This window comes from Stegodyphus dumicola, chromosome 6, assembly GCF_044657685.1.
Source record: "Stegodyphus dumicola isolate Sdum_Otavi_A_Nest chromosome 6, ASM4465768v1".
NCBI classification, from domain to species: domain Eukaryota; kingdom Metazoa; phylum Arthropoda; class Arachnida; order Araneae; family Eresidae; genus Stegodyphus; species Stegodyphus dumicola.
The window spans coordinates 24579023-24602374 of NC_140773.1; the positions used below are offsets into that span (position 1 = coordinate 24579023).

Here is a 23352-nt window from a genome sequence, read left to right on the forward strand (position 1 = left end):
AAAAGAATGATGGTTTTAACAGCACCTCTGCGATGAGAAGAGCTAAATTATGACGCATCACTTTGCAGATATATTATTTGATAGAACCTGATAGTAGTGATCACTCAAAAATAAGAAGGGTAGCATTACAAATTCCAGACTCAAAAGGCGATGTGTTCATTCACAACTCAAGAAATTACATAATATTACACGAAGTTATAGAAAAGATTGAGCAACAGCTACAACATAAATTATAGAGGTTGCAAACAGAAATAAAGAATTTTTAACAGGGTTATTTAATAAACTTCTAGAATTAGGATACTTTCTTCTGTCACTAAAAGTTGTTAGTCGTTTTCCTTAAAAGAAGAAAACAATACTAAACATCCAGCTCATATAGATCGATTTACTTATTATCTTCTTGAAGTGAAACAATAGACAAATTAACTAACGAACAACTTATCTTGCAATAAAAAAGGCTTTCAGAATTTCGTTAGTGTCACTTTACTTACACTAATAGGCGGAACCCTCGAGAAATCTCATTTGGACTGCATACGCATCTGATATCACTGGACGTAAAACTGATTTGGTTTGACTTAGTTGATTATGGCAAAGCACTCAAGGGCTATCTGCCTAAGGGGAGGGATGCATTCGTGAAGGATCTTTCTGAGGGAAGCTGCCAAGTATACACATTATACATGGGTAAACCCAAAAGAACACCGAATTCGATTTCCAATTTTAATTCAATTTAAATTTATTAAATTATTTATTCGAATTTTTATTTTTACTACACAAATTTTTTTCAAAAATTTTCTTACTCTTTAGTTGTTTGCAACATCTACACAAACAGTAGCAGTGCATGTTTTTTACTTTTTACAATGACTCAAAGTTGGTAACATTTTTGCACACTAACAAACATTTTACAGTTTACATTTTTTAAATTTACAACATGGGTTTTTACAATAGCTCTCACAGCTCATTTACACTAACATATTTATAATTATATATATTAATATATAATTATATATATTAATTGTTTACTACCATATTTTATTACTTAACGTTTCTAATTTGTAATATTTTATTTAATTTCCACATATTATTTTTTTCATACCTTTCATAAATTTCAGCATATGCTGAATTTTAACTTATATGTTATATTTCACGAACGTAATTGTCCCCGTACATGCGGTTTATTTGTTACATTACTTAATTTTAGATACAATTTTCGCACTTTTTTAATGCTATAGTGTTCAATATATTCTGAATTTTAACTTCCTTTACTTTTTATTGTATCAACTACAGTTTATTGTAGTATTTAATTTTAAAACATAATTTTTTTGGTCTATCTTTTTTAACCGTTCTATTTCTCTATACACACTTTCATTTTAACTCACTTGTTTTTAATTCTGTTTAAAAAGAAACATTTATTTTTCGAGATCTTAGTTCCTTTACTTAATGTTTTACAGAATTTCTAATTTCTTTCACATGTTTAACAATATCTTCCTTACACTGCCCAATATATTTTTTTTTAATTTAAGTCTATAACTGTTAATTACTTTTCTTACATTCATGATTTCCCTTCTTAGGTTGTATTTCATAATTCTAGTTTAACTTATTTATTTTACTGTTTCTATTTTCTGTCTCATCATTCATAATTCCAACATTTTATTCCATTTTAGTCATCAACACACTTTTTAAAAATATGGATTGTTTTCATTTATCGTATTTTAAACAAGTATTTTAAAAATTGCAAGGAAATGCAACAAGTATTTTAAAAATTGCAAGGAAATGTTTAACAATCAAACATTTCCTTGCAATTTTTAAAATACTTGTTGCATTCTCCAATCATAATTGATCAGAGTTAGTTTTACTTAGAAATTTCTATTCACAACTTTACAGTTTAATACCATCTATATCTAAATGTATTTCTTTCTCATATAGTTTTAAGATCTTCAAAAGTTTCTAACATCATGTTTAGTTTTAAATCCCGATTACCTTTAAGTGTATTCATAATTTTCGTTTCTAATTTTACAACCACATTCAGTGTTTCATCCACATATACCAAAATATTTCTTACTTCTTCTGATATTTAGTCTATGTCATATTTCAATGCTTCAAATGAATTACTTCAAACTGACATCAGTGATTTCCCAATTAATTTAACATATCATTATTATGTATAAAAGATCTTTAATAAACGAAGGTCTATTAATTAGCTACTATTATTATTACATCATACTATTATTCATTTAAAACCATCAGTTGGTTAAAAATACATAACACAACTACTCAAAGGAATGAGCTAATGGTATGAGGGTTTTCAGTCATTTTTAGCATGTATAGAGTAAATATCCAGAAACTTCTTTCAGTAAATATGATGATCTCTTATTAAATCAAAACTGAACAATCAAACAAAAGCTCAAGGCCATACAATTTCAATTATAAAGAAATTATGACCTGTAATAATTCAAACTTTTGGTTATTCAAGCAAGCAAGCTAATTCCTACAAATCAAAATTAATGCTAAGTTGCCTAAACAAATTAATGGTTACATTAAAGGAAGTTCATTACACTTGAAGATTCTTCTAATCAGGCAAACGATCTCCATTGCATTGTTTTCTTAATAACTCACATATATAAAATATTGATATTATATGCAAGTATGATATGATTTTCTGACACGATAACTTCGAATTTTAATAAAATCAATACCTTAATCCTTTTTAAGGCATGAAAGTATTATTTGAGTTAGTATTTTACAACATGATAAAAAAATTTAAATACACATTGAACCACTAACTGTTGTATTTAAAATTTTCTGGCCATTTGTTCTTCTTCGTATTTAAAATGAGAGATGACATTTATTGACATTAGGGATAGAAAAATGAACAGTATGCTATTTTGTCACTAATGATATTTATTATTCAATTTGTATGTACAGAAATATGCATTGCATCAATAAAAATCACTTAAGAAGACCCTTAACTTGAGCATGTGTTTTTCCACATTTCAATTTAAAAAGTTCAATGTACAATTTCTTACTGTATTTAAAATAATTATAATATTATTTTACTGTTCAAGCACTGAAACTCTAAAACTATTTTAATTAATCTATAAGTACTAATCCAAAATCACAATGTCCAAATAATGGAATGAATACATATGAAGAATGACATATTTGTCTTTTTAACCACAGTTTAAAACAACATTAACATTTCAAAATGAAGATCACAGCAAATCAAGAAAATTGCAAGGAATGCTATATCAATAACAATGATTTCAGATGAATTTAAAGAAGAAGCAAATATTGGCAATATTTGGCACAAACCTAAAAGAACTAAAAATTGTTTTCCCTATTAGATATTATAAACTATAAAACTAATAGAACTGATATACTGTATAAAAGATACAAATGCCCTATGATAATGAGCATGTGCAGAAAAATATTTTTTATTAAAATAATGTCTAAGAAAAAAGATATCTAGGAGAAAATGCAATACTAGTACTGATTCGTGTACACTCAAAAATGCATAAAATAAGTTTAAAAAGAAATCTTTCACAAAAAAGCATAATACAAAAGCTACTTCAAAATATTTTTCACCAAAAGAAAAAATTCTATTGAGTCATACAAATGTTACAACAGTAAATAAATCTATAATAAAATATCAATAAAACAGTAAAAACATGACTGTATAAAAAATAGTTAAGATTCTCCAACAAAGGAATGAAAACAAATCTCAGGAGATCACTCCAGAAGCACTATCGGAATCAGAATCTCCTGATCGTCCTCGCCAGTTTTCAGAAATTCTAAAAAAAGTAAAAACAGAAAACCATTTTTAGAAAACAGAACGGTTTAATGCAAATAAACTCAAAAGCACAGTATACAAGACTCACAACCAATAATCGTATAATTTTTTAAGGATTAAGTATTATAATTTTTAATACTTTTTTTAATGGTGCATGATGTAATTTATGCTAATTTCAGCGTAAAAGAGAAGCATTTTGCAAGCTACTCTTCAAATACAAAATTACTTTATGTTAAAATTTATAATAATTGTCTTGAATAACACTTGGAACAAGAATGTACATGAGATGGAAAAAAAAAAAAAAATATTCAGTATTGCTTTGCAGAAGGCTGGCTAATTTTTAATATATAATTACAGTTAAATAACGTACACGCTGCTTTTTAATCATTCTAAAAATATGTAGTAATGCATATATTATTATATTTAAACTAAGTTTTGGCATGGTTATCATAAACTGCACAATTAAAGTTAAGTTTTGTAATTTAATTTAATTAATTATATCAATAACAAGCAACACACCAATGATGTGTGAAAGACTACATTTCTATCGACAAATAAATTTTTTAAATAATTTAAAAATTAAAAATGGAAACAGTCTGCATAACGAAATTATTAATTTCATTAATCTATTCTGGTACGACTTGGTTTGTATGAAGACATTCAAGCTTGTCTAAATACATCAATAAAATCAGAATTCTAGTTAACATTTATTAAAATATTTAGATATACAGGAAGTTAATATTGCATTGTGGAAACTCCACTTTCTTTAAACGAATCATGGTTTAAAATGAAATTATGAAAGGTAATTTTATTGTCGTAGGATAAATTCTTTAACATGACGTTACTTTTTTGGATTCTTTTCTGACTTCTTCTTTCCTTTCTTCCAAAACGCGACTTTTCTTACACATAACCGATACTTAGCAAACAAAATATCCAGTATAATATTCAAAATTTCTTTATTGTGCATCTGAATGTAACATGTATTTTGATGTAAAATTTAATTTCAAACAAAATACGAAGGGGCTTTTTCTTTCCTTCAATTGCCGATAGAGGGCGCGCTGTATAAAAGCATCTGCTCTCAGTTCCCTCAATTGGATGTAAACACTCTTTCTTTATGATTCTTTATACCCACAAATAATTTTCACGTCACAAAATACAACCTCATACGCAATTACAAAGTTTCAAGCAATCGAATTAAACTACCAGTCTGAAATAACCCGGGCATTAGTAAAAATACAGCCATGATTTTATGGAAGAATTCTTTCGGTAACAAATCACACAGAAGCGCTTCGTTAGACGAACAAAATCGAAGAGTTACCTCATTATTATTAAAGCATACTTTTTTTCCCCGCATGTCAGAAACTGGAAGGAGGAAATCTTCATTAAAAATTTCACGATAAGCCGACGCGTTTTTGACGCGCATTAAATACACATTTATTAAGGTTAAGCGCAAAGAAAACAAAATTATTAAAGAGCGCTCTAGTTTCCCCTCGTTTTTCTAAAGAGCCATCGTGCCCCAGAGGACAAAATGAAGGCTGTCAAACAAATTTTCTTTTTAATCAATATCGCGAAGGGGCTTTCGCTCATTAATCACTCAAAGGCCGTAAAAATTTGGACAATCTAGAAAGCTGTGCACAAGACAAGATGATCCAAACTGAACCTAAGTCGTCAAGAGAACTGTAAAAACGTACTTTGAACTATAATAGTTTTATTTTACGATACAAAATCATCAGCAAAAAAGAGTTAATTAGCAATACATAAAGCGCTGATATTATGTTTCAGTTTTAACTTATGCAACCAAGACTTTGTGGATTTTGATGAATCAATAGAGAGGTGAATTCACCATACATAGGTAATTTCTACATCAATACTATTGGACAGTATATCTCCAAGCACAGTTTATTACTTTTCATTTATTATACTTAAAAAACTAACGGCTGCTTTTAATAGCCAAATGATCACTACAAGTTGAAATCGCCATTATTTATATAGATTATTTCTACATTGTTTCTACTGGAGAACATATCTCCTACCTAAAATTTGACATAACTATTTAATATTTACCTACAGTATTTCAAAAATCAAAAACCTTAATTACTTTTAATAGCCAAATGATCATCACATACAAAGCCTTTTACAGACAAAAGTTCACAGAGATATTTTCATTATCTGACATTTGTATGGATGATGCAGTTTTATATATAAATATCATTGTTGATACTTGCTATGTAGGTGTTGTTTTAAACTAGAATAATAATCAAAGAATATATGTAGTAGCAGTCTATTTCCAAGAGCAGTTAACATAAATATAAATGAGGGAATGTGAAAGTTTTGACTGAGATAATGAACCTTGTTACAAAAAGTACATCTTTAAAAAGATATATTTTTGAAAACAAATAACCAAATCAAAGCATCATTTTTAATAATGAAATACAGGAAAAATAGATAAATAACAAAAAGAATATTAAGTCATTTGAACTTTTAATTTGTTATAAATAGTATGATTATGACCATGGCTTAATTTCAGGTAAAGCCTTGCTCCGGTAATTCTCAGTTTTTAACAAAAACTGTAATACCAATTATAGCTACAAAATGAGTTCCAAAATCTTGATTCAATATTTAACTAATCACCTTTAGTTTAAATTAATTAATGCTATTATATTTTCACACTTTGCTTCAAGTTAGTTATTAATTATTTATTATTTTATATATTATTTTTATTTATTTATTCCTCTATTATCATATTTCCTCGTGGCTTTTCGTATGGCTACAGCACTTCTAATTGCAGAAGTTAAGCTTTAATTGTGGCTACTTAATATACAGAAACAATGACTACTAAACAATTTCTAACTGTTGTGATTGAAATGAGGAAAAAGTAATATAAAAATTTGCTGTGGGAGGTAATGCTCAAGTGATATACATAAATAGACACATAATTTATATAGGGTATGCATCAATGAACACTATTAAAAAACAGATCAAAGAGGCAGTGGGGAAAACTGAATTTAGTGTAAAAAAAAAAGTATTTATGATCACTTAGTTTCAAAAACTTATCTCGCTTTAAGACTGGTGTTTGATTTAATTATAAACTCAGCAATTAAGACAAGGTTATAACATAATTTGCTTTGATTACACATACAACAAATACGTTGTCTAAAACCTAAAATATTTGCATGTTTGATAAGAGAAGCGAAGAGTAAATTCAGAAATACTGATCAACAAAAGACAAATTTTGAAGCAATTCAGCATAATGTTAATTTTGCACCTTTATTATCAGTTAATTATAATTGACTCTGCAACCTAATATACTTCCTTATAAAAGTATACTTACCTACTTTTATATGGAAATCTACTAATAAATACTTGAACTTATATTTTTAAATTTTGTGATTTTGCTTACATTTCAGTCCGCTAAACTTTCTTGTCAATTTCTTTTCATTTCCCCTTGTAATTTAATTACAGTGGTGGCAGTTTTTGGAATGATGTTTATGAAACTGTACACTAAATTGTTTCAGTGTTAAATTAGTGCTCATTTTTCATTTACTTCCATTATCAAAAACGTAACAATCTAAGATTCAGAAAATTTATTTATGGTTCAGGTCTCTTGATAAAAAAATTGATAAATTAGTAAAATAAAAAACCTGCTTCCTATATGTCAATCACTTTTTAGAAATTTGATTTTTTCTTAATTGCTAGTAATCCTTATACATTGGCATTGCTCTAACATGTAAGATGGTTGGCTGTATTTAAATTTTGCAGTATATAGACTAAAAACCAAAACTGTAAACACAAAAATTATCTAGTCTATGTAAACCACAGAAATATCATATTTATTGTTTAGATTTACTTATTTATTTGGGGACAAAGTGTTTAAAATAATCATAACCTAAATTTATAATTACATGTTATAAGTAAAAGGTTTAATGATACACAATAAATCATTCAGTATTAGTAATTTTCACCTAATCTTCAAAACTAGAATGATGATAGACCCTAATGAACTAAAAGGGAAGCATGCTTAATGTCAAATTTAACATCAGGTAAAAAAGCAGTCTTAGATTGGAGTATGTACTGAATGAAACTCTACTAACAGTGATTTTCCTTCTTTCATCTTCACATGAATGATGGGGGTGTGAGTATTTTTTATCTTACGGAAATATTTTCAAAATATCATTCATTTTCCTGAGAAAAATTCAAATGGATATCTAAAACACATAAAATACTTCTCTCTTAAAAGCAAATTGGAATATTTAATTTTATATCACTGCTATTCATATATTAGATGCAAAAGATATTCACCTCTTTTAACAATCATGTAGGGAGTAATTTTTTTTTTCTGATGACAGGAAAGTCATGAACATTATCAACATGAGCCCTAGAATTTAGGATATTCCAAAATCTCCATGTGATTCCCTACAATTCCATTGTTTTCCAACCCATGAAACAAGAAAAGTAAGCAGCTGCAGCCCCACACAGAATGCTTTGTCTAGGGTCCCAAACTCTGTTAAATGGATTCTGAATTTATGGAATTCTATTAAATCTGTTATTGACATTATGATGAACAAAAACTGATAATTATTAAATTATACATTTTGCAAAGACTATCTACTAAAATTTAACTAATTAGCTACAAGTTTAAAAAATAAAATACAGAAAAGAATATTCTTACTGTGCAATCTCATAAAAATAAAAGATACGGACTGATTCACACTGACAGTAATCATGATTGCATGAATATTGCAAGCCATTTAGTAAATATAATTGAAAGCTACAGAATCCTTCTCTAATACACAGATGTAAAGAAAAGACTATTTAAACTTAAGATATGGTTAATCATTCTCCCAGGTTTCCCCCCCTCCAGAAGCTCTGATACTAATGCGATTAACAGCTCCTTGCTTTGAAAATTCAAATGTTACTGGATATTATTAGTTAACCATACATTTCTCAAATTTATTTATTCACTAAAAGCATTAGGAAATTCTTAATTATGTTGCATTTAATATATTTTTATTTTTACTTTTAAAATGGTATTAAGAAATTAAAATGAATTTTAAACATCTAAATATACCTTTGTATATTGAATTATATTCTACTACCATAAAAACATTTCACAGAATCAGTAACAAATCTGTAAAATGAAAGACACACACATTGATTAAGAATTTGTTTATTATACTTTACTATTTATTGACGGATTGCATTTATTAATAAATAAGAAATATTCTATTAATTTGCATAAAATTTAAAATCTTGTACAATATTGCATGTATAACTCTACATTACTGTTAGCTACAGCTGCACTAACTTGAACTTAAGATAAATTAAAAATTTTGTGGAGTACTCTTTTCATATTCAGTATTGATTTTCCTTTCTCTACATTCTGACTTATAATATACATACTAAAACACAAATTTTGACACTTTTAACACACGGAACATAAAAGGCATACATGTATTGTACTGGATTCAAACAAAGGTTTAAAACCATTTAAAACGTTTTTTCAGAGCTATGTTTCACATACTGAATATATATTGCTATATGGTTTGATACTGCAATAATTATTAATATTTATTTCTAAAAATCGCAGTAATTAGAGAAATCTAACAACAAATTCTAAATATTCTAACAGCATATCAAGGAATTTACATTTCAGTGGCATTGAATAAAGAAGACAGATTTCTCAAGTATAAAATCAAAATTAATAGCAGCTTGCCATAAATCAGATAATCTGAATATATTCTGGTTGGAATTCTTCTTTTCATATTAATGATACTTATAGAAATTAAAAATAATCTACTTACAAAAAATCAGCAATTATACACACATAAAAAAAAGTTTAAAAAAAGAAAAAAGGGAGAAAAAAGAAATAAAAAAATAAAATAAAAAAATCGGAAAGTTTTTTCAGGTTTTAAAAACCACCCAAAAGGCTCTTTTAGGTTTATCTGTAATGATTGCCAATAGACATGGCCCAGATGGAACAGCGAAACATTTTATAGGATGTTGGATGAATATGCATTACGACTAACATGGGAACGTTACAGATCTTCTGTATATTTAAGTGAAAAAATATGTAATGTGACTCCATTAAAATGTATTTAATGATTTTAATCAGATATATTATGAATTAAACTTATTTTTATTTAAAGAAATCAGATTAAAAAGTAAAAAAATAATATTCCTAAGAACTGCATCTATTGCTTTTAAATAATTTAGTTTGTCATTTAATAACAGAGAGATTAAATGTGAAAGAGTAATATCTTATGCTTTTCTGAATGGCAACAGACTCCAATGAAAAATTTTGTTTTGAGGTTGATAACCCATTTGGGCTAATTATAAATGTGCTATTTTTGGCAGGTAGCCAAAAAATTCTCCATGACACTTTAGGATACTTAATTTTATCATTATTAATATTATAAAACATTTTATTTATTTTAAGAAAGAAAAGAATTAAATGCTTTAAAATCAACTAAATATTGCTTTAATGGGTTAAATAACTCGGGAATTATTGAATATGTATGATCTCATTATCTGAAGATCTCAAGTTTATCATACAAAAATAGCATAATAATAATAAAAAAACTGTTAAAAACTTGTAAACAGTGGAAAGTTAAAATACAAAAAAAAAAAAAAAAAAAAAAATCTAAAATAAAAAATAATTTATTAAAAATAATTAACAAATGTTTAAAATGTAAAATTAGGCAAAAAAGCAACCCTAGTTTGATATAAATTCTGAATAAAATTCTATCAATTTTAAATTTTACACTGGAATTTAGTTTAAATAAATAAGAGCCGAAATCGTAAGGGAAAAAAAAAAGTTTCTTGATTCCTAGTTTTTTAGCTATTTAGAGTATTCTAGTAATAATTTAAAATGGAAATCATACACATTTCCATTTTAGATGATCACTGAAATACTGAACTAAAATAGAGAAAAAGGTTTTGATTTGGTGTATTTTCATTACAGCAAAGCATGTTAGGGTTTCTATCTAGGAAAGAGGGAGTAAATACAAAAACATTCTGTAAATGCCTAATCACATAGTTCTTTTCCTAAGCACATGGATTTTTCTTTTATACGATTGCTTGAAAGCAGTTCTGAAATGAAGGCTGAGAAAGCAAATATAGAGACAATTTGGAAATATTTAGAATTAAAATTACAAACATCAGTTACAATGGATTACAAACATCAGTTATTAATCAGTTCAATGGATAATGTGGAATTATAAATTCAGAGAAGATTTTTTTAAATATGTTATTCACAAAGAAATAAATAAACAAAAAAAATTATTCACAAAGAAATATATATGTATATAAAGACATTTCTGCAGTGTAAATAAAATAGTAAATTTCGGTATTTTCAGTTTTGGTTTTTAATCTATATATTGCAAAATTTAAATACAACCAACCATCTTAGAGCAACCCCAAATTATCAGGTTTATTAGTAACAACTTAAAAAAAAACATGAAATATCCAAAAAGCTAATTTTCAGTAAGAAATCTGAATAAGATTGTAGCACTTGAGTTAAGTGTTGCACTGAGTAGGCTTTATGCTTTGCAGTGCATTAACAAGAGGTATAACAGTTTTAAAGTTGTAAATTTTGGAGTTGCATTGCAGAAGTCCTTGGGAAAAGAAAATGCTTTTAATGCTTACTAAAATCAGTCACGGAAATATGGCAGCACAAACTAAATATGTGAGTTTACTGCAAGATCTTAACATTTTTTTTTTTTAAACTTTAATTTGCCAATAGTTTTGTTTTTGCTGAAATACTGGGGACTGCAATAATAAGGAAGTACTATGTGATGATATAACATACTTGATATAATACAACTGTATCAAGATATACATGGCTAAATATATAGAATACAGCCAGGTTTACCTCATCAGCAGGTAAATTCTAAATAATTAAACACTAAAAAATAATTTATATTGTTTCTTATGCAGGGAGAAAAAATCAACAATTCAAGGATGATCTCTCCACCCTTCCAAATTTTAACAGACAGAAAAGCTTTAATTTCTTTATGTTGCTATCAATACTTATTTGTTAACCATATATATAGACATTTGCAAGTGTTTTATTATAACAGAAAAAAAAAAAAAAAAAAAAAAAATTAAAAAAAATAAATAAATAAATAAAATAAAATAAAAACTCTACTTATATGCTACATAAATTCATTAAAATATATTAATTATTATTAGTTAAAAATATGGTTATAACGTACATTTCTTTCAATAATGATTTGAGTCATGTACTTCCAATTATATTCTCACAATAAAATAGGTCAATTGAGTTATTAAAGTCATATGCCACTAAAACATCACATTGTGAGGCTACTAACAATGATGGATTTTAAATTAAGACTGTGTAAGAGAAATTCAAATGATTATAATTGATTACAGCAAAGCATAATGAACTATCTGCATAAAGGGAGGGATTCTTCACTGAGGGCGTAAGACGAACTGGCTCATTTTTATGCTACATGTACGGAAAACTACAAAAACATGCATCCGTGCAACCTCATTGGTACGATTTGAGCCTATATCAAGTTAACAATGGTCAATGAATATACTGGTTGTTGTTGGTAGGCAATTAAAATGGAATTTATTTTCAAATCAATTATTCAAGTTAAATCTTGTTCCTTTACTTTAACTATTAACACTATTACTTTTAATGTTCCTTGAAAATTTCTTAATATCTTAATGCTGCTCATATATGAGCAAATGAGCAATATTTTATGATTTTTAGTCACAAAGGATCTAGAATATTATGATAGCTAAAAAAGTTATTTATTACTTTTCATTGAATTTAAGGAAACTGTACAACTTCAGAATTCTTTACATATACAGTAAGACCCCGCTTAACGCGGTGGATACGTTCCATCAAAGTAGAGCGTAATACGAAACAGCGCTAAACGAGGCTATCTTAACATAATCTATCTTAACTATCTTAATCTATCTTAACTTTATGTAAATAATGGGGTTAGGGAAAGATGGATAGGAAATTGGTTAGGTATTAAATTTAATAATTTTTTTTAATAAAAATAAAACCAAACATTTATTTCTTATAAAAATAAAAATGATATAAACGAATATACTCATAAAAAAAGCAAATAAAATTCTCAGTCAGTCAGATCATTCAGTCTATTCTGTGTTTCCAATTTTCTGCTTTTTTGTCAATAAGGCATCTAATGTTGAATCTACTGAAGTTGTGAAATTCAATGCAGCACTGATTTGAGATTGACGTTCACCAGAATCTAATCTTCTAATCACATGCATTTTAATTTCCAGTGAAATGCTTTTTCTATTTGCTTTCTTTTCTTGTTTTTTATTATCACCCATGATAAAAACTAAAGATCATAATATTTGTCACTGTATTAATCATTATAGTATTACGTAAGTTTATACTTACAATAATGTCAACAAATGTTTCAAATGATAAAAATGCGTCCGGACAGCACCGCACCAAACAAGAAACACAACTACACTGTTTCGGATATGTTATTTGGAAACCTAGCGCTGTGCACAATTTCAGGGAATCCCCGGGTTGAAATAAAAGAGCGCTAAACCGAAACAGCGCTAAACGAAACAGCGTTATGCGGGGTCTTACTGTATATGTACTTTTCAGTTTATAGAGTTAGAGTAAAAAATAAAGAAAAATCACTGCCACAGAACACTGGATGATTAATTCTTTGCATGAGCATAACAATGATATATCTGGCATCTTTTCCCTTTCGACAGATCCAATGGCATAAATATTAGATTCAATGCATTTAAATTTTTACTTGATTTGCAAATTTGATCTCATCATTCTCTAAAGTCTTTGTTTGTTAACCTTTGTTGCTCAGTGTTCTTCATGGAATACCCAACTTGAACCACTTCTGAAACCGTTAAATTCAACTGTAAATGAATAAAAATGCCTTTATAATATATTTTGAACTTTTCTTTTTAAACAGTAGATGGCAGCATATCACGAGGAGATCCAGAATTTTCACCTATGACGTGTTAATAAAATCCACTTATTTTCAGGTAATTTTCTCTATATTTTGTGTTACAAAAAAAATTTGTTTGAAAAAAACGTTTCTGTGTTTTCTGTGTAATTTTAATGGCTATACTCTATATTATTTGTTCTATATTTTAAAAAATTTTTCATATAAAAAGCATGCGCAGAATCAACGAATAAAACAGTGTTCCATTAGCGGGAACGCTGCGGCTTTAGTGATCTCATGCTATTATGCATCAGAACGATAAAGCAATTTTTACAACATTTTACATGTATACTCCTTTAGAGCCTAAATAGACTGCATACAACTATTTTTGTTGAAATTCCGACTTTAAAGTATAGTGCACTACAAAGGGTTAACAACAAAGGACGATGTCTTATATCACTATCAGTAAGTGCATAGAAGCTTTAAAAGAAGAAAAAAAATTGATGGTAATCTCTCTCTTTTAGTTAAAACAGTCATTGGTGTTTAATGCATAGGATTACTAATGGATGTGGGAGGATGTTGTAGAACAAATAAAACAAACAAAAAATTTTACACACACATATAGTTTATTTTTTATTTATTATATTTATTAATTCAAAATGACCCTATGGTAAAATTGGTCGATGATATGAGAAATAAGATACATAATTTAAGATGTCTGAAGTAATATTTCTAGTAAATATTACATCTATAAATGAATTGCCAAGTGTAACTGGGTAGTTACATTTGGCAATTGAGATTACTACCATATTGAGATTAATTCAGAAAATCAAATGACTTTTCATTTCATATATAATACAGCAAACACCACCCGAACACACTGACTGTCTACCAGATGACCTTGCCATTTGACGAAATAAAATAAAATATAGCAAACATCACCCATATACACAGACTGTCTACCACAGGACCTTGCCACTCACACACAGTTGCGCATGGAGTTTTGACATCACCAAAATTTCACTATCTTTTATATATTATTTCATGTGTTACCCTTTGCCCAATTTTAATATTTTGTGTGTGTGTTTGCTAATGAGCTTTCTCATCTATCTAATGATGTATTTAGATTGTTACAAAATGCCTAGCAGCGGTGAGATAGCTTTCCTGCAAGATGGGTTTAGGGCTTCCAGAAAATGACAAGGGAAGGCAGGGTAGCCAGATTTGGTGAAAATTCGTCCATTTGGCAACAGAATTGGTGATATGCCATAGATGAATGGAGAACATTTTTGAACGAATTCTTACTGGTTTGGCCCAGAATGTTCTCGATAGCAGCTAAAAAGCTATATAAACTCTGCCTGTACACGGAGTAGTCGAGTATGTCTCGTCAGAGTCTCTGAGTCGATCGAATGTCTCATAGTCTATCGAGCTGATCGTCAGTCTAGTGTCGAGGTGTCTCATCAGTGTACCGCAAATTGGCACATTAGGAGTATGCATTGTTAAGGCTATCAAGTGTATCATTGAGTGCATAGCGAGTTGTAGCGTGAGAGTTTTGTGAATGACCGAACAAGAGTTAGGAGCTGTACTCTAGTGTTTTGCTGTGAAGCTGTATTCACCGTTATAGACTGCAGTCTGTGTTGCTGATTGTTTCAGCGTGTTTTTCATAGACTTCAGATGACTATAAACGTGCTGTTGGAGTTGTCCTGAGTAAAAATGACTAATAAATTGTGTTTTCATTCTTTTTAGACTGTTGTCATCAATCACTCCAAGTCCACGAACCCATACAGAATGCAACAACTGGTGTCAAAAGTGGGATTTGCGAGTGAATGCCAGGAATGCCAGTGACCCACCTACAGGAAAAAGCCATGGCGAAGAAAATGAAGTTCACGAACTTCTTAGCAGCTGTAAAAGCCATACTAGAAGAGATGAAGGCTGAGATGAAAGCTGTATGAAAAGAGATTACAACCAGATATGAAGAGATGAAGGCTGAGACAAAAATTGGATATGCTGAGATAAAAGCTAGATATGAACAGACGACAGCTGAGATGAAAGCCGGACCAGAAGGGATGAAAGCCATACGAAAACAGATGAAAGTCAGCCAAGAAAAGCTGCGAGAGCAACTCTAACATACGAAAGTGGAACTTACAGAAGAAACTGGAGCCATAAAAGAAGATACAGAAATGATAGAAGCGGCATCTGAAGAATCAAAGGATGAAGAAATAAAGAAAGTTGCTGATGAAATGTCTGAGAAAGATCAAGAAAGGAAGGATGAAATATCTAACAAAATTAAAGAAAGAGAACGAAAAGATGAAGAAATAAAAGACGGGAAAGAAGGATTGGATTCTATCCATAACTCTAATGCAAAAACTAGAACTGGTTTTTAGGAAATAGAGGGAAATAAGTATGTACTTACTGCTAAAAATACCAAGGTGAACTGTACACATGATGTGGATAAACTACAGAGTGATGAACAAATTGTTCCAGATCTTTCTGTGGATGAAAAGTGTGAAAGGACTGAACTTATGAGAATGGGTCAAGTTTCCACCCTCAAAAGTACTAAACGCGATCATTCTGGTCGTGCTCGTGCAACGCTAGTAACTTCCTAAGAAAAGACAGGCATTTTGGAATGATGTATATAAATATCAAGGAAGAAAACTGTCACTTGTACAGAGTTTTACATTGTTATAGGGCTGGATTCAGGTCAAGTTTGTTTCCTTGCCACATTCTGCTTGACAGCTAGATTTATATCGGCAGGGGATCGCGGCCAGACAATGTTGAACTCTTCTTTGTTTTCGACGCTACACTTCTCCAATAAAATTTCCATCCATACTCTCATATTGTTTCTAGTATTCTCTCTATTTTCATTTGCAATACCTTTTCTTCAATGGAGAAAGAATAGATTTTCTATCCATTCTCTAAAAGATAATAATAAATATTTCTCTAAATATTTCTCCAAAAGATAATTTTTCTATCATCTGCCTATATGTCATATTGTTTGTTGCTATCATCCTTTGATAGTGTATTATACAAGGTGATCCAGGCTGAAATACCGTCACAGGCTATATGAGCTATTTATTTGCTTTTTGAATGAAATTGTAATTCCTGTTGTAACCCCAAATAAGACAAGGTCCAATATTTTATTTTATTATTTAACTATTTATCATTAATTTAATAATTTATTAAATTTTTATTTACATTTTATTGAATTTTAACTTTAATTTAAATTTTTAAATACTTTAATTATTAGTTATTTTATTTCTTTATTTTTTTTCCTTTTTTTGCGGCTTCCGATTTTAGCAATTAAGCCCTGCTCATACCTACAATATGGGAGCAGTTTTCGTATAACCCACTATAATATTTTGAAGAAATTTGGAAATTGTAAGTAAACGTCTAGCATAGTATGCCAAGGATGAATGAATAAGGCACCTAAATCAGAGTGAAAGTAGACAAAAAATTAAAATATTACTAATTAAATATTAATGTGAAAATTATACAAAGATATTTAGGAGGTGCAATTTAGGGATCTGCCTCAAATTTTAAACTCTGCTACCTAGGAGCTACATGAAGTTAAATAAACATAGGATATAATACTACAGTTACGTCAGTTATACTAGATATTTACTACAGTTAAATAAACATAGGATATAATGCATTCCACACACAATACTTTAGTACATATGCAATCATACATGAATACTATGACTACTAAACAGTATATTTTTTACTACGCTGTAAAAAATTCCATTAAAATACATCCAGTGCTTCTGTAGATAACTGATCGTATATGAAAATTACCTTTGAATACTAGTGTAATTACGACAAAATGCAAGAAAAACACGCTGACATGGAAAATAAAATAGGCAAATTGACAACCTTATAGTCATCGTAGATTTTATAAAATCTCAATTGATTTCGAGGGTAAAATAGGTCCCCCTTAATCACGAGCAAAACATACTACCTCATACTGTGAGTACGAGCAGGGCTTAATTTCTACTGCAGGATTTTTTGCTCCTGATGAAGGGGGACCCGTTTTGCCCTCGAAATCGATTGGGATTTTACAAAATCTATGCTGAATACAAGGTTTGCCTGTTTCACTAGTGTAATTAAACTAATAAAATTAGGGGTGGGAAGAACTAATTTAACAATATGACAATCCAGTGACATATTTTTTCTGCTGATAAATATGAAGAACTTACCCTATAATATCAGCATGTTTCCGGGACTTTTTCTTTTTTGGATACGTTTTGGGTGGAGGCATCAAATTGATAGTCTGAAAATAAATTAGGTAATTAAAAAACAAGTAGAACTTTCTGGAAGAAGTTAATAAATATTTTTTCATTGAAGGAAACACAAATTTACATTATTGCATAATAATTTACACAATTACATTATTAAATTTATATAAAAAATTGCATTTATTAAAATCTATTAACACATTTTAAAAAAATATCCAAAAATATAAAATAAAATTTATGAAAATAGAACATACGTGAAAATATATAATTCCTCTTCTTTTTTAAAAAAAAAAAAATTATCACTTTTTCTATTATATTAACTTCTAATCCTAAATCATTTAACTTCCTTTTCATAAACTTCTTACTCTTTCTTTAATTTCCTTGTTTGGTGTAATATAAGGCATAAATGAAGACTTAAGGAAATAGCAACTATAAGCAGTTTAAAAAATAACTAACAGGAATAAACTAGCACATTTCTTTTCAATAAATACATTTATCAGATAAAGAAGTTTACTAGTCACTTCCAAATTAACAGAAAACAACCTTGGGAGGGGGTATTAAATATTTTTATTATCATTACAGCTATTTATTTAGAATAAGAAATTTATTTACATTCTATACATGTCAGATTCTTCCTGGGTTTCTTACAGACGTTTAAATGTTGGTAGTGCTTATTTAGACCAAAAGGGCTATTAGTCTCGAAATGGGATTTTTGTTGGTTCACAATAAACAGCATTTCATTTTTGAAATTGTTACCACTAAATATTATCAATCTGCATTGTTTTTACAGAAATTAAATAATAAAGATCTGTACATATGTATGTATGTTCCTCGCACTGTGAAAAAATGACAGCTAGTAAATTTTAAATAACGTAGTCTTCCACCCGAACAAGTGCACACAAGAGGCCAAATTTTGAATTTGTTTCATTATTTTTATTTCATATCTTGTAAAATTTTAATGAATTTTTTATTAACACAATGATTTGCAAGCGAGCAGTGGCAACATTGTTCGAAAGAAAGCATTTTTATCTAGAATGTGCAACAATGTTGCTATTTGGAAAAATGTAAGATCTTTCAATTTTCATGAACAAATTCAGATCTATGAAAGCAATGTGTTGCAGTGGCCAGAAATAAAATACTTTTATATTTCCATGTGCCAGCACTTTGCTATTTGGTAAAGACTAAGATACTTTCAAATTTAATCTAGAAGGTTTCCTTCCCTCCCCCCCCCAAAGCTAGTTAACTTCTATGTAGCAGCACTGTCATCAATAAGATTTTTTATGGTTTCAAAAATAACAGACAAAAACATCTCAACTTATACTATACTAAATGAGGTAACAGTAGAAAACTTAATTTAAATAGTATGTTATTGAAAACTTTCAAACACTATGTTATTGAACACTTAATTTCATAATATAATAATTCGAGTAGGTATGATGTATAAGGAAATTTGACTCATATGATCAAATATGAATTTTCCAAAGAAAATTTCTTTAATTATTTTTCCTCTCCACTATAAAAGAAACAGCTGGATTCAATGAAACAGTTTTATTGAATTACTTCTAAATAACTAATATGTTGGGGTAAAGAACTCATTTCTAATATTACAGGTATCTAACAACACAGAACATCCAATCAAGTTATACTAAATCATCAGAAATGTTCTAGCTTGAACATATTGCTATCACAAAATGCTTATAACCAATTATATTTTTCAAACTTTATTTGCCAACCCATAGAGTTTACAATGTATACAAATGAATAATTTTCATCTTGAGTTAAACATTTAACTTTTTCTATCCTGAGTTTCATATTTCAAAACTTGTTTTTTCAAGGCATTTCCAGAAAAACTGCACCTCCATAAAAACACTGTTCTTGAACAATTTTAGAGTAACATGTAAAGACAATATCTTATTAGAATTTCTCTATTACTTAACAGTAAATATTTTTTATATATTTTTTTTAATTTCTGACTTTCTATATATGTATAAATAAAGAACATTTCTCAACAAATTATTTCAGCAATAAAAGCAACTGCTAAAACTGCTTTCATGATCTTTAAGATGCATATTGTCTATGTTAATATTCACATGTAATCACCACGTATCACTAACAGCTTATGGCTTTATGCCAAAAGTCAGGCATTTGTAGATAACTAATAAATATTAACATTCATTCATACTGCATCTAAGACTAATAGATCAAATATTTTTTCCTTATATTAAAAGCAGAAAAACAGACCTATAACACTACTGTTACTGTGTTAAATGTTTCTGCCATATTGGGTACACCACTCTAGTATACTAGGTCATAACACATGTACATTATCTGGCAGAGAAGTAATTCTCTTAGTAAAATAAAATAGTAGTCATGTTCACAACATAAAAACTTTTATATTTAACAAAAACAAGTAATAAGAATGCATGTGTCTGCACATAAGTGTCAACAGAATCATACTACTAAGATACAGTTACATAAATACATACAGTTTCCTAACAGTTAAATTTAGTGTTTTAAGTTTATCAAATAATGCAATTAAATAAACAGTTAGAAGATAAATGAAAGTTCAAATGTCCAGTTACAGTTAAACTGCCACATTATATATATATATATATATGATAATGTTATACCTTCTAACTTATAGCATAATGCAAAGATGGGTATTTGAAATGAAGTGACAAGAAATCAAGAAACACATAGAGTTAGGATAACATACTCTCTAAATTGACAAGTAAATTTTGTAATTTTTACAAATATACTACAAAAACATGAGCTCTTACTTTGCATTATACATTGGCAATGATAAAATCATTTATAAGTAGTACTGCCATAAAGTAACACAGTATTAACGAAGGATTCTGTTGATAGCATGATTTCTCTAAACATCCCAAACACTCTTCTACAGAGGAAACACAAAAATATAAAAATTCTGTGCTAACATTTATACAAGTAAATTTTGTATAGGGTGTATTTTTTAGTTAAGGAAATTGTTGCAGCTTCTATTCAATCAAGTATTTAAGGATTATGAGAAAAGGGAAAAGCTAGGCTACTAAGCTAATGTTTAAGACTTTTCTCAAAACTACATAATTTCTAATTCTCTTTAGTCGTTTTTGGTGTGTGGTTAAAGATTAACAGGTAGAAAAGGCATAATGTCATCTAAAACATTTTTCTTAAACAGCTGCGATATTACTCTAAATTTAATCATATGCCTAGATATAGCTAGTTGGTCTTTGGATCCTAGTGCTCTAGAAATTCAAAAAGAGGCAACAAAGCAGGGCTGAAGTTAAGAGTCAATGGCTAGAAAAAAATATGATTAGTTGAATTAGGATTGGAGCACTATCATGAAATTACAATGCAGAGGCAGATGCTTTATGATGTCCTGTCTGAAATGAGCTGGGACTTCGTACAAGTTGAACAGCTTTTGCAAAGATGGAAAAATTTACAACAGTTGCTGACAGTAAGATGCCAGTACAATTATAAAGAGCAATTTTTAATTTGAAGAAAGCAGCCATATTAACAATACTTTAACTATCTTAAGGAAGGATATTTTTTAAGGCAAAAATTGATCTTCAGAAGGATACTGGCTCCTTTATGATGGGACACCACTACATAGGCATTCCAGAATACATAAATCGATAGATCTGGCTTCATGCAATAGAAGCTCCAAAATCTCCATAGTTAAAAACTATGGAATATATGGATGCTCTATTATCACTCCAATATTACCTGGATGCTCCAAGGCATGTTTATAGCCAAGCTAACATTTTGAAAACACTGCCACTGACTTTGAATAGTCATTGTGAATGCCTGCACGTTTTGTCACTCCAGAGTTACTCAAAGTGATTAATAATGTCATTTTGTGTTCAATGTTTACTTTCATTCTGCTTCAGTAATGATACTTTGTGACTGAGAGAACGGCAGTGGCTTTGCAAATAGGGCTAGTGTTTTTGCACAGGTGAAAAGCAACAACTCTTCAAGAAGAATCATTTTTTAAATACCATTAGCATCAATAGTCTTCAGTATACATAATGGGTATAATTCAATATGCATATTAGTGCAACATACTGATATGCAAGTGACATGCTGAACCTACTGCATTACCAAATAGTGTTTTCCAACAGGACAATCTGCAAACATACAGGCACCCTTTATATAACATCAACAGACACCTTTGCAAATTATTGAGGTGATTCTTTTCTTGATCAGCATGCTATTCAGATCATTCATCAATTAAGAAATTATTTTTCTTCAAGTGAATGCTCTCTGACATACTTACAATAAAGAAGACTAGAAACTCAGACCAATCTCATACAGTTTACAATACCACAGGACTCAACTAATGAAGAATATAACAGAGAAAGTAATCCTTATCAAGGTAACCAGGATGCTCATGTGAAGGTCTCAATTCTGAAGAACAATCGCCAACTTGCATAAAAGTGACAGCATCTTTATAACACTTTTTGGAATCATCTGGGTATAGGGACAAGAACATTTCTCCCTTTTATACAATGGAGTACAGAACTAGATTCAACAATTTATAAATTTCCGAGAGCTAATTATGACAGGGCTCAGTCACTGAGTTTAAAACAGTTAACAATAATTTATCTTTCGACTTTTTAAAACGTCATTAAATGTCTTTCTACCTATCAGTTTATCTTTTTTTATGCGTGAATTTTACAAATATGTTTAAGTGTTTATTTTTTTAAAACCATCATTGTCAGGTAATAATGCAATGTCGCAGGCACTTGCACCTCTGGAAATTTCTCAAATTCATAAAAACTCCATATATACAATATATATATTATTTCCTAAACAGTATTGATGAATAGATTATATTATCTCCTAAGTTAAATTAAAGTAGAATTATTTTAAAAGAGAGAATCCATACTGGTAAGTTATATTTTGAAAGATGTTTTGAAGTAATTTGAAAGCAAAATGTTAATAATGTTTTAACGGGGACTGGAGTTAAATCATCATGAAGAATAAAATTTCAATTGTAAAAGGAAAAATTAAAAACATGTAATCATTGTCATTGATCGGAAATTAGTTGACTTTTCAAGGGGAACAAACCAACTCCCGTTCAATGAACAATAATTAATAAAAATACGTAAATACGAAGGTGTTTCGTCTTTACTCGAGTTATAAGGTAAAGCCAAACTGGCAATTCTAGTCAGGCCAAAAATTTCCGCGAATAGAAGGGATTATGAACCAATGCTGATACTCAAAGAACTTATTCTTATGAAGCATTTTAGTCAATTCAATAAGGAGTAAAAAGCAATTACTGTAGAGAAATCCTAATTAACTTGAGTAACCGTCCCCGACACTTTCATGTTTATGTATTTGAGTTCTATATTATTTGTAAAAATTAAAGGAGGGGGAGGATATTATTTTGTTATTGTTCAGTGTTATCTATAATTTA

General features: G+C 29.0%; 1 protein-coding gene across 1 annotated transcript in view; it reads right to left on the reverse strand.

Moving 5' to 3' along the window:
* Positions 1-2875: 2875 nt before the first annotated feature.
* sowah (ankyrin repeat domain family member sosondowah) overlaps positions 2876-23352 on the reverse strand; it is a 231852-nt gene continuing 211375 nt past the window's right edge. The window contains exons 12-13 of the mRNA XM_085818190.1: positions 17895-17968; positions 2876-3785 (exon numbers count right to left, since the gene is read on the reverse strand). Of these exons, the coding sequence (XP_085674316.1) occupies positions 3716-3785; positions 17895-17968 (144 nt within the window). The 3' untranslated portion in view covers positions 2876-3715. The remainder of the gene's footprint in view (positions 3786-17894; positions 17969-23352) is intronic.